This window comes from Chiloscyllium plagiosum, chromosome 7 (genome assembly GCF_004010195.1).
Source record: "Chiloscyllium plagiosum isolate BGI_BamShark_2017 chromosome 7, ASM401019v2, whole genome shotgun sequence".
Classification (NCBI taxonomy): Eukaryota; Metazoa; Chordata; class Chondrichthyes; order Orectolobiformes; family Hemiscylliidae; genus Chiloscyllium; species Chiloscyllium plagiosum.
Window position 1 is genome coordinate 54,475,570 of NC_057716.1, and position 13,825 is coordinate 54,489,394.

The following is a 13,825-nucleotide window of genomic DNA, read 5'->3' on the forward strand; positions in this document are numbered from 1 at the left end:
CACTCACCTATTGTACTCTATGCTACTTTCTCCTCACCCCCACCCTCCTCTCATTTATCTCTCCACCCTTCAGGCACTCTGCCTGTATTCCTGATGAAGGGCATTTGCCCGAAACATCGATTTTCCTGCTCCTCGGATGCTGCCTGAACTGCTGTGCTTTTCCATCACCACTCTAATCCAGAATCTGGTTTCCAGCATCTGCAGTCATTGTTTTTACCTGGTCTTCAGCAGCCCGCTGACTGCCAGAGGCCTTGGGTTTTTCTTCTTGATCCAGCTGTGGAGTTGTCACAGAGGTGCTCACCAGATTGATTTCCCACACACTCTAACATTCCCAGTGAGGTGGTTGTATTTAAGCTGGTTGTGGGTGCAGTAGGAAACCTCGTTTCTGATGTCCTCAGAGGTCAAGGAGGTGGCTTCTGGAAGAATAGGCTGTTTCACTACGATGGTAGTAGACATGTTGGCTGTATTTAGAGAAGAGAAAAGGCAATTAGGCCTGCAATGTATAACATTGACCTTGGGGTTAATGTGAGAGGTGTGTGCAATGAAGAGTGATATTTACTTGTTTCATGAGTCATGAATGTCTCAACTTCCCCAAAGGAATGGTTCGGGTTTACTCTGAGGGCCTGGATTCTCTCCTCAGGGGCCAGGCACTCCTCCACCCATTTGGGCTGTTCCTTCCCTATTATGAGTTTCTCCTGTAATGAAATAAAAGGAAGAATTCAGAGGTGAAAGTGTGTGGCACAACTGTTAGTGCTGGTGCAGCATGGGGAGGTGGAGTGAGAAGTGGTGAGTGTTCTGAGATAGTGAGGCAGCACTGAGGCTACATAGGGTTGGTTGTTTGGGAGGTGAGAACAAGTGAGGGAAGATGTTACAGACAGTAGTACGGTGGGCAGAGCATGAGCCTTGTAAGGGAGGAGGATACAGTAGCAGAAATAGAGTGGGTGTAAGGTGGCAGTTATATTGGCCATTTTTATTGGCACAGACTGCTGACCATTGCTCCAAACTGTGAATATAGCACTGACTCAGGTGGTGACTTTGATTCAGGCTGCTAGGAGCTAGTGGTGTGGTCTCTTCATTCATTCCTCTAGGAAGAAGACTGCCCTCCTCCGCACCACCCCTTGATCAGAACTTCCAGTTGTCTGTCAGAGAATTGTTGCGTCATGTTGCCCTTTTCCATATGATCAGATTCTGTCCTTGACTGAGCTGGGCAGCTTCTGAAATCAGTAGTTGTCCAGAGGCAGTGACTTTTTAAAGATGGTATGAGTAGAGGAGGAGCATATCTTTCAGCGGATAAGTGTTGAGTGACAAGTCATTCTGGGAATGGTATGTATTAAGTTAGGACCAGAATCAAACATGATGGACACCACAGGAGCATGTAGGTCATTGATCAGGCAAATTTGGTAAGATACATTGAGGAAACTTGCTGTGTCTCACGACAGAAATACCTCCATTAAACACTCGATGAAACTTAGACAAAAATGTACGATCCATCCCCTTTTGTCTAAAGATGCAGTATGCCTTTTGATGCATCGCTAAGGCCTACAAATGAGTGCAATGAGTAGAATTGGTGTCTCACTCATTGTGGGGCTTGGCCAATTTTTTTAGGAATGATTTGCACCTAGTACAATCTTTTTAAAACTAACCCAAAAGGTGGAAGAGAACAAATTGTACTGGCGATAATTTGTATTTGAAGTCATGTGTTATGTTGTTTTCTGCTGATTTCTGTGAAATTATACTTAAATTACTCAAGAGAAATCTCCAAGCTGTCATTAATTATACGATGCTAGAGTTTTAAAATAAGAAACACTTGCTGCTTCTAGCTCTAACAATTATATTTTATTTCCTTATTTGGCTTTGCTGTTATTATTTCAGTTTTCTTTTAGTTATATTTTAATTATGGGAGCTTTCTGTTTGAGTAAATAGATGTTTAATAAGTCATTATAATTTGATACAAAAATCATGTTAAAATTTGAATTTTCCCATAATTGGTATCTGCACAAACTCATTAACTTGCATGTTTTGACCAAAATAATGCAACCATCTGTGTTTCTGAACACTGGTGATTTATCATGTTAATTTCATTTTTATTTTTAGGGTTAAGGTTTGGTTGCACATTGCAGACAACATATGGATCTATTATTTCACTATGTGCACCATTATGTCATTTCAATCAAACTTAACTCTATGTTGAACACAGTTACTTTCAGTAAATGTAATTATTGACTGCAGTTCATTTTGTAAAGAGTGTACGTTTTCATAAAAAGTAAATCATAGCCACAGTGCTAATTCAAGAACCCATCAACCATTCTGAGGGTGGATGCTGACTGATTTTTATTGGCTGCTATCTGTGCAGGGGGCTCAGTTTTTACAATTTGTGTCAATGGGCTGAAATATACCAGAAATTGCCTGGATGTCAATTTTGGTGAGTTTCATGGAGGCTTTCTGCCAGTGAGTTATCTCATGCTGTTGTCAGCAACTCACCTCATTATCTATGCACCCACTTCTATGGTGTCCTGCTTGTGCTATCTGCTCTCTCACCAGCAGCGTTGTATTCATTATTAGTGGGACTGCCTGGGATTTCTGGAACCAGCATCATTGTTAATGCTCAGCTCAGCTGTGTACCAGGCCAAGTACTGCCAGCCAGGAGTTGCCCTTCACAGTACATATAGTGGCATCAAAAAGAAATACTTCTGAAAGTACCTCGGAGGCATTATTGAGACTTTATTGTAAATGGAAATGCACATTTGTAAATGTATTACAATTTTAAGAACCAAGCTACACAGGTTACCTGTCTTTTGCATCATCACATCTTAGAACAGACTGCCTTTTAAGCAGCAACAAATTTACAGTTAACAGACTCCAGTCTTTCCAGCTCACATCTATTGGAACTGATGTCAATTAAATTTCATCTAATTTATTTCATCCGATGCTGCATTGCTCTATCATGCTTAAGGTGAAGTTCCTCTTGCTCAGTGTCGCCTGTTCCTCCTCAGAAGACTACTTCCATTCTCCCAGATCTTCAGAGTCCATCATGTCCTCTCTATGCCTGTTCCAGTTTTGCATAATACAGCAAGTTAGAATTACTCAGCACACACTGCTATAGGTGTACTGCTAATCCATGCATAGGATTCTTCAGCTGGCCTTCTACCTTCTTCACAGTGACTCTGGTCGACGAAAAAGCTTCACTGCTTTTACACAAGACCTCAATCAGGGTGTTACATTATGGTGCCGTCAGCTATGGTAGCAGAGGATGACACTTGTCTCCTAGTCAGTATTCTTTTAAGGTGTCTGCCCCTCGAAACAAACAGAAACCTGAAAGCTCGAAAAGGTATAAGCGTCATGTCAGCTTTCAAGATTTAAAGTGCAGACCTCTTAAGTTATAACGCTGATGATTACAGATGACTTGTATATTGGAATCCTTGGATTGAGATCCTTTTCTGTTGAAGAAGTCAGCTGCATTATGAAATGGCACTTAGAGTGCAACATGTGTACAGTTCCCTAAACTTAGGGAAGCCAGTTATCTTAGTAAAGCCTTCTGCCTCAGTTGCCGTACTGGCCTCACCATATAGAAATAAATCAATGGGTGTGATCTGGCACAAATTACATTGGTAGCAGCTGTGATACATTAATGGGTTGAGGGTGGTATGGTCCCACCCAGGTCTCCAGTGCATCTTTAGAAGCAGCAATTTACATAAAAGATCAGCAAAGCTATCACCTTGACAGCCACTCCTTCATGTTGCAGCTCTCACTTGACACTTAGACTGTGGACTATGTCCCAGAACATCCATAGTCTGTGGTGACACTGCACCTCACTCATCTGGAGGAAATAGTATTAATGATGATACAGAATGGGCCTCCTGTACTTGTCATGCATCCTGAGTTGTGACATCTTCATGGGAGGCTGTTTGGCAGCTACTGAAGTTTCTTGCTGCTCTGGGGCTTACTGGCATATCTGTTCCTCCTCTGTTCCATGCTTCTGTTTCACCATGGCTACAATTTGTATATTACATTAATTATTCGTGTGGCAGGCAGTCTTCTGGGCTTGATGGCAGCATCCTGTTAGTGGGAGAAAACCACTCATGGATTTACAGCATGGTGACTTTTGAAACAGCCAGCTTCAGTTGTTCTCATTTTTGAGACACTTTTCCCGTCAAGGATCACCTGAAGAAGACTGGGTACCACTCAGGGCCAAAAGTGGTGGACAATGTCCTTTTAATTAGTTTTTGTGATATACAGTGAGTGATTTAATCAGAGTAACCAATATTACACAGGATAATTTTAATGTACCCTGTCAAGTCCTATTAACAACAAGGTTACATGATAAGCAGGCTCTAATCACTAAGTTGTCAGTAAGATTGATCTTGTAGTACATGGGAATCACAACATGTATATTGACCATTGAATGTTGGCTTTCAGTGTATTTTAATAAGATCCAATTGGCAGATTTCTGAATTAAGACATCGAGGAAAGGGAGCTTGCTTGAATGCTTCATTTCTGTGATACATTTGAGAGCAGGATGAAGTTTATTATCTGTAAAAAAAAAATCTTTGGTGCGACAAATTTAAATATTACAGTTATGTCCCCAACACATTGGAAGTGCAAAGGGGAGAAGGTTAGTAACCATTCCACTGAAGACTCATGGTGCTTCTCATGGTGACCAATAAAGATATTATCAAGAATTGGGTGTGGAAGGGGTCCCATGTCTATTTGGACATACGTGATATCATTGAACCAGAACTTGATGAACACAACTCCAAGTGCCAGTACTGCATGTAGATTGTCATCGTATGTTGACTTAGTGCAAATGTCAACAGCTTCTTTGAATGGTACATAAGTAAACAATCTAGCAATGTCAAAAGTGTATGTAGAAAATGGATTTATAGCAATTTGCAAAAATTCACCACCATTTGGGCATTTCATGTGCAGAATCAATACAGAGCGATACAGATAAGTGTGTCATCATTGATAAAAGGACTGTGAGAAAATAACTTTCCACCTTGTGATCTGGAGATTTGACATCAAGAAATGTCTATATTTGTTTTCCACCCACGTTTTACTTGTTGAACCGTTTATCTTTTGTCTGTGTTAAATGTGATTGTTTATTTATTTTGGTGTTTGAAGTGAGTAAGTCTAAATGCATATTGTTGGATGAGAGATTTTTCCTGCTCTTGTTACAATAAATAGTTACTGAAGAAATGTGATGTGAATTACCTCCACCTTGAGTAACATTGTTCATTGTGGTGGTCTCATTGCGGTTTTGTACATGTATAGATTTTCTAACAGTTTGCAGAGCAATAGGGCAGAATTATTGGTGCACTTTTTCCCATTTAAGTCATGACAAAAGTTTTAGATTTGCTGTTAAACTTTTTTAATGATAAAGTAAGATTGGGTGTAGAGTTAGTGTAGATGGTATGGGTAAAAGAACATATGCCAGATTTTTCATATTAAAATAAGAGATCATTAGAAACAAACAGCTAAAATCATCATGCAGTTGCAACAGGTATTCCTGATGGATTTGCAGATTGTAACAAAAACCTAGCCTGCTGGAATTGGCAAATAAATTTGAAATGGAATTGCCTGCCAGAGCTAAGAAGCAGAATTAATTGAAATATTGGCCAAGCATGTGGGAATGGTGGAAATACAGGAGGGATTAGGTTTACAGAATGGTGAGTCACTTGAGTTAGCAAGGATTCAATTACAGCTCATGCAGCTTGAATATGAAAAAGAATTGAGACAGCTTGAGCTAGAAAGGGAATTTAGAAAGCAGGAGATCGAGATGAAAAATATTGAACATGAATTTCAGAGAAGAGAAAGAAAAATAACAATTTCAAGAGGGAGAAAAGGAGAGAGTGATAGAGAATGCCAGTTTCAAATAATGCAATGAGAAAGGGACTTCACATACCAACAGAATGAGGTATGAGGAAAGCGACACACTCTTTTGCCATTTAAGAAAATAGAGAGACAAAGAAATCAACCAAAGGAAAACTGGACATTGTTGATGCAAAGCAAGTTGAAAGTTATAGGACATAGAGTTAATGCATCACTATCAAATGACGTTTCTAATGATTTTGACTTTTTTTAAAAAATGCCATTTTGATATGTATAATTTAGTTCCTGAAGCATAACAGAAAGCTTTGAAATTCAGGAAACAGCCTGGGCAAACGTATATCGCATTTGAAAGGGTAAAGCAAAATAATTTTGAGAGGTGGATGCAGGTATTAGGAGTAAATACTATGTTTGAATCTCCCAGAGAAATTATTCTCTTGGAAAAATGTAAAACCTTACTGCCTTTTGTAACACATGACTTCATGTTGAAGACCAGAGGGTTGCAACTGCGAGACTGGCAGCAATAATGGCTGGTGATTGAGTCATTGAGGTCAAAGCACAGAGAAAGGCCCTTTGGCCCATCAGGTCTATGCTGGTCAAGAACAAGCTCCTAAATTTTCTAATCCCATTTGAGGCACTGGGCTCATTATCTTGTATGCCCTGGCATCACAAGCAGACATCTAAATACTTAAATGTTATGAGCTGATCCAGAAAGCAACATATTTTTCATAAATACAAAGTGTTTTCATCAACCTTATGTTACCTCAGTGTTTACATTGCAATAAAGTGGGACAAGTTAATTGAAAATGTTTGAAGATGTGTGGGAAGCTGAAGGGACCTGTTGAGGCTCATGAGAATGAGTGATCATCTTTGTGGTATCGTTGAATTCTAATATATTTTGTAATGATTTTGAAAAAGTGGGGTATCATTATCAGCTCATTTTTCCCAGTTAAGACATGGTAGGACATTCCAATGACTGGCAGACTATATCAAACAACACACCTCATTGACCCTTCACAGTGCACAGCATGATAATCATACTCAACCAGCCTGTGCTAGAAAGCCTCAGAAAAGTATTGTTTTGTTAAAAATCATTTAAAACATAATCTTCAGTGTTATAAATGTTTCACTATATGCCCAACTGGGATACACAGACCGTATTTTAGTTAGGCAAGAGGAATTTGAACATATGTTGCAACATTTTCATGAAGATAAAAAGGGTAATGGAAACTGCCAAACTCACCTGCATACCCAAGGCCACATTCTAACCAATCAAAATCCACATGCTCAGTCTGAGAACTACGGTTGACTTAGTTCTCATCTCCATGCCAATGAGGTCCAAAGAGTTTACGCCCTATAAATTGATGTCCTTTTTAAATTTGTTTCTATGTTCTTGTCCTGATGAATACACAACAAAAAGCTACAACTTTTGACAAAATTTGCATTCTGTCCTACCAAGCAATTAATTAATATTCATCTTGGTGATATTGTTGCTCTTTTATTTACAAAGATTCTACATGTGTCATGTTGTTAAGTGTGGGACCCACATTTCTCAAGTTTTGCTGTTGCGTATTAATGTTTTAAGTACTGTATATTTATGAATGATAATGTTTATAAATAGTTTGTAATCATATTGCTGTTACATATCAGATAGAAAGAACGTCCATGTATGTAAAAGCCTCAGGATATCCTGAATCATCCGACAGTCAATGAAGTCCTTTGAAACTTGCTCACTTTTGTAATTAGGCAATGCAGATGATGCACAGCAAGGCACAGAAATAACAGTATAATAATAACTAAATCACTTGAGGTTTTCAGGCATAATATTGGCCAAACCACCGGAGCAAACTGACTTGCTCCTCTTTGATATAGTACAAAGGATCATTTGCATCCATTGGAGAGATAGGTGGAGCCTTAGTTTAACATCTCATTAGAAGTATAGCACAAATATTGGTGTGACACTCCCTCAGTACTACACTGGAGTGTAGGCCTGGATTATAGGCTCTGGTCTGGAGTGAATGTTAAGCCACAGTTTCAGGACTCTGATTAATACAAGACTGCAATCTACTAAATGGTGAATTATTGAGAGTTGGACCATGTTATCAAAAGGGCTAAATAAAGTGTGGCGTTTCAAAATCTTTGCTTTTAATAATAGTTTCTTTTCTTATGCAGAAATGCTGTGGTTTGCCCAATTATAGATGTAATTAGTGATGATACGTTTGAATACATGGCTGGGTCGGATATGACATATGGTGGCTTTAACTGGAAATTGAACTTCCGCTGGTATCCTGTCCCTCAGAGAGAAATGGACCGCAGAAAAGGGGACAGAACCATATCTGTTAGGTGAGTACTGGAGAAGGATGAGGCTGTTTCCACTCTAACTATAAAATTCACAAGCATTTATAGAGATACTTAGATATGAAGTTAGAAATGCTGAGATAAGGAATAGTTTCACTGGATATGCAATATATAAGAATAATATTTGAAGTATGATTTGAGAAAGGGTATGTAAACTTATAGATTTCGAATCGGTATAAGACCAAGAAAGAAATTCCATAATTCTTGTTAATTGATTGAAGATTTAATGTCAGTGAGATTTTTATCACAAGACAAATCAAATAATGGAATATTTCAAGAATATTTAAATCAACATGTTTTATTGTAACTCATAAATAAAGCAACATTTAGAATATGAAGTGCATTTCTGTACTCTGATATCAGCATAAAATATTGACATTAAACTTGATACTGAATGGAGGTTTAATTTTATTCACTTGTGAGATATTGGCATCATTGGCTGGTCGCATTTATTGCCCATCTCAGAAGTATTCCAAGGAAGATGCAGGGATTTCTCAAAGTTATGAGGAGAGCCTAACCAAATTAAATATATATATTGAAGAAAAACAGATTTAAAGGACTTGTAACCAAAGTCATTAATGTGTTGGCAAATTGTTTAACCTGTATATGATCATAAAACGTGGAAGCACCAATACATAGACTAAATACAAATCACAATGACTACGACTTACAGTTGTGCCTTGGCATTGGAGTGTCACAAACCATCACATGTACCATTCCTTCACTTCAACTGCTAGTAGGGGATAGGTGCCTAATTGCATTGTCATTTGCCTGTAGTTTCATGCTGCTTGAGTTTTGTTTGTATCTGTTTTATCTGCATGTCAGTCTTCTAGCCCCAAACAGCTGTGGTATCCTTTGAGATGGTTTAAAAGCTTTAACAACTGTTAAAAATGATAAATATTGTGCTTTCTGTTTTCGATAAAGAACGCTGTTAGAAAGCATGGTCTAGGCAGAATGTTTCTTGGAGAAGTGATAATGTATGTATTAAGCTTTAATAGATTGTCAGTGATATAAGGGGAAGAAACGTCATTCATGCCAAGTTTTGATGCAGCAGTTGTGTTTCGCAGTACTCGCACCCATTCAGATCAAGATAGGTAAGGCAAAACATTTTTCAATCTGCATCACCTGAATGCTCTTGACAAGTGTCCCTACACCTCTAATATTGCACTCTTTTCAACACTGCTGGTGAGCTCTCAACACTGCACATGACTTATGGAGATGAGTAAGTACAAATGTCTCTGCTCTCTCTTAAAGCAAGACTGTTCTTTAAAGCAAAGCTGCATAAAAATAATTGCAGCATTGGAAATGCTTGCACATTCTGGTGGTACAGGTGGACATGAGGAGAGACACCATGGTCCCCAGGAGATCCTCAAGTACAGTCGGAATAAGGCAAAGGAGTAGATGGCCAGCAAGGTAACTCCCTCCCCACCCCCAGAGAAAAGATGGGAGGGGATGGCAGTAGTGCTGCAAGAAATCTGATGACAGTATGCAGATGATCTGCATCACTGATCGCATCTTCACATAACCACCACATCACTAACCTCTTCTGCTAATCAAACCACAACCTATCTGCCCCCACCCCCCCCCACAGCGCATATAACAGAAATCCCTGATATTCAATTTCACCTTCAGACATCTACCATGCTCACACCCACTTCTCTCTGTTTTCACATACCTTCAGCAGCTCAGATTTGACAAGCGTGTCATGTAAATGTGATGCAGAATTACTGACATTCCTCCATTTCTCTTGCAGGACAAGTTGGCATTCAGCAGATGGGAACAGAGCAGAACCAATAAGGGTCAAAGATATCTTTATCTCTCAATCAGAGATTATCCCTAGAATCATCGGGCCACTTTGAGGGAGCTCTACATTCCAAATTGATGAGAACATTCAGAATAATGTTAAAAATCACACAACATCAGGTTATAGTCCAACAGGTTTAATTGGAAGCACACTATCTTTCAGAGCGACGCTCCTTCATCAGGTGATGAAGGAGCATCGCACCGAAAGCTAGTGTGCTTCCAATTAAACCTGTTGGACTATAACCTGGTGTTGTGTGATTTCTAACTTTGTACACCCCAGTCCAACACCGGCATCTCCGAATCATTCAGAATAATAGTATGTTCCAGCCATATATCTGGTTATGTTCCTATATCTGGTATAATGAGCAAGCTGCTGACGGTGTAACCATAAACCTTCTTCCAATGCAGCCTACCGGCTACACAACTAACCATTCTGTGTTAGTGAAGAACAGTCAGATGTCAAGAGAAAGGAACCTCAAAAGAAAGGAAAGACTGCAATAGCACAACATTGAAGAAACTGAATCAAACAAGATAGCTGAAGTCAGGCTTGGGTGAAGATACTAGAAGACACAAACTGCTGCAGAAGACAACCAGACAAGGAATTTTCTGGGATAAGCACTCCATCATCGCAGAAGGGATTATGAATGCTCCCATGCTGGCTACACTTAAGGCTGGGACAGAAAGGTTTCTTTTCCCTTCATCAGTAATTCAAGGAATATGGGGGACCGGAAATAAAAATGGAGCTGAAACCCAAGATTAACCATAACTGTATTGAATGATTGAGTAAGCTCAATTGGTCATATGGGTTGGTCCTTTTCCTATCTCTTGATTTCTTGTGGATTTGTGTACCAAAAAGCTGTCCATTACCTGGACTATGAGATGGTCCACTGTCTGGCTTTTTGATAATAAGCCAATCATAGGCTCATTGTGCAAGGATTATAGAGGAGTCCAGCTTTAACTTAACATGGGGCAATGTGCTGAGCTTGCCTCCTCTGCAGACTCTGTTTGATATTCCTTCTGTGCTGTTGGCCAGAGGCCAGATACTAGCTCCTCCATGCTTGTTGCGGCACTGCATCTTCTGGTCAACTAGTCCCATGCCATCCCTGGGAGCATGCACCACCACATTTTGGCGAATGCACCAAACACTTCCAAAAACATTTCAGAGTACTTGCACACACTTTCCATTGTAAAGAGTTACAAAAAATAATTGCAGCTGCAATCAGCACACCTGTTCCACTAAATAATCAGGACTACAGGCCCATTTTGCTGTTTCATGCTTCCTTTCTCAGAACTGAACAACACAGGTACTGGCATGGCCTGTATTCCCCAAATTTGGAATCCTAGTGTCCTTGCTTGACCTCAAAATTGTACCAATTCAGTGTGTTTGGATGCACACAAGGACACGTCAACATGCATCTATATAATTTGAGAATGTCCTGTGGACTAGGTGCATACTGGCCTGCAGGAGTACTTCTCCTGGAAAGCAAGGTAAACCTTTTGTAGTATCAGAATGCAATTCACTTTCACATTTATGGCATTTATTCCGAAGTTCAACTGTGATGAACCTTTCATAAGTTTGATGTTTTATGTTGTGACCAGGAATGTTATAGATATACTGGCTTTCCAAAAGCATTTGAAACTTTTAGTAATCCTATTGTGAAATTTCCTTTTAATTGCCTCAAGCTTTTAAAATTTCTCAAATTTTCAAATCCTACCACTAGTTTGCTCCTTCCACTAAGACTATATCCATGACTATTGATAATAAGCCAATCATAGGTTCATTAAAAAGCCACTTGAACAGTTCACATCCACAGGGCAACATCCAGCTGAATGCATTGGACTACTATTATGAGGGAATTCGAACACCAACAATGGAGTTAAAAAGTAGTTCTAATCCCACCCTTGACAGAAGTCAGGTCTCTTTGGCCTAATTGACTGTCTGTGGGCTTGCCAATGAAATGTGCATGGCAGGCTTGCTGGCCCAATCAGAAAACCGACAGCTTGAATGTCTCAGCTGCGCCACCATGAGAGGTGGTCACTGCTGAGGAGTGCAAGAGACTGGGGGTCGGTTGAAGTCATGGACAAAATAAGAGAAAGCAGAGGGCCTATTGTCTTAGCAGAAATCCCTCCAATAACATATTTTGCCCTGCAGAGAGCTGCATTGTCTGGTCACAGCTCTTTTACTGTTCTTTTAAAAAAATTCTTGGCAAGCAGCTGCTGGGAGGCCATCTCTATTTAACTAGAAACAGGGGAATTGATTGCTTTGCCAAATACATAAGCCAACAAATGACTTTCTTTCTTTAGCTGAGGAAGATCTTTGGAGTGACCGTTGGAAGTGCATCACAGTGTCTCCAATCTGGGGACCAGAAATTAGCCTATCTGGAATTTCAGTCATCCTTGTTCCAGTATGCTACAGAATTTGCCGACACATACCAAAACCTGGATTCATCAAGGTTAGGTGATGCATATCGTCGGAATGCATACATGCTGGATGCTTGATATAAGCACCTAATCACTGAATGCTTGATATGAGCACCTAATCAGAGACTGAATATAGTGTCAAAGCAGTTATTTTGATGGCTTCTGTTTCCAATTTAAGCAAGTGCTTCTTGTCTGCCACAAATCTCTCTCACTAGCAAGGAGAAAATCAGTAGGATTTTTCTCCACAAATGGATCTGTTGAAGCAAGCTTGAATGTTCTTTTGGTTTAGGTGAGTTGTCCTGTGCATAAAGAGTGTTTGTGGAACAGATGAGAAAAAGAGAATCCTCTGAACTGATAGAGTGCCAATGTCAGATCAGATATAATTAACCTAATTCAAAGTCTAGTGTACAGTGTCATAAGCACTTTTCTGCAAATAGGAGGCTGAATTTGCTGGTTGGGAATTAAGATACTATTATTGGACTCATTAGGGAATCTTGCTTCCATCTATGTTGTCGATTATGTTAGCCTCCTAAATGGCCTTCTCATTGCTTGCCATCTTGTTAATGATGGCAGAGGTTTTTTGAGGCTGCAGATAAATTTGAACTCTAGCAGCACCTTTAAAATTCATGTGCTGTGATTCACAATCTGTTTAGGGTGGGAACAGTTTCTCCCTATCTACTTTGTCCAGAATGCTATGAATTTGAAAACTTCTGTCAAATCTCCTCTTAGTCTTCATCTCTCCAAGGCAAATGTACAAACTTATCAAATTATTTCTAATAATCATAATGTCTCATCTCTGGAGCCATTCTTGTAAACTTCTTATGTGCTCTCTCCATTCCTCTAATGTGCCCCCAGATCTGGCTGAGCTCTAATCAGTGTCTTATATAAGTTCATCATCAACTCCTTGATCTTGTACTCTGTGCATTGTATGAAGAGAAGTAAACAAATAAGGAGGCCCAGCATTGTTATGGCTACTGCGGTGAAGAGGAAGTCCCTCCACAAGAGTACTGTCAAATAAGTTCAGAATGAAAATGTCAAGTGATTGAGATCTGTGGCTCTAATTTAAAGGAGGCCCTCAATTTTGAATTAAGCAGAATAGGAGTCCAGACCAGATCTCTGAATATTTTGTGTTAAAATGTCAGCACAACAGACAGGACAGAAGATGGTATGTTTGGGATAGGTTTTCCACAACTAAGTAACTCAGGGAAATAAAGGATTCAACAAGTGCTCGGTACTGAGTAGGAACAACCAGCCAGCCTGATATGCTGCCAGTACTTGCAGGAGTATCTCATAATGTAGTGTCAAACATGATGCAGTAATTGGTATCCTTTAAGGGTCTCTTTAATGAGCTACAGTTTGAAACAATTGTCCCACTGAAATAGAATTGGTAAAAGATAAACACTGAAGACTGTAGCTA

The 13,825-nt window shown here is 39.6% G+C and overlaps 1 protein-coding gene across 6 annotated transcripts in view; it reads left to right on the top strand.

Moving 5' to 3' along the window:
- galnt13 (UDP-N-acetyl-alpha-D-galactosamine:polypeptide N-acetylgalactosaminyltransferase 13) overlaps window positions 1-13,825 on the top strand; it is a 417,261-nt gene that overhangs the window by 250,858 nt on the left and 152,578 nt on the right. For all 6 annotated transcript variants that reach the window (XM_043693777.1, XM_043693775.1, XM_043693779.1 and 3 more), the window contains one exon: window positions 7,999-8,169. In XM_043693777.1, the coding sequence (XP_043549712.1) occupies window positions 7,999-8,169 (171 nt within the window). The remainder of the gene's footprint in view (window positions 1-7,998; window positions 8,170-13,825) is intronic.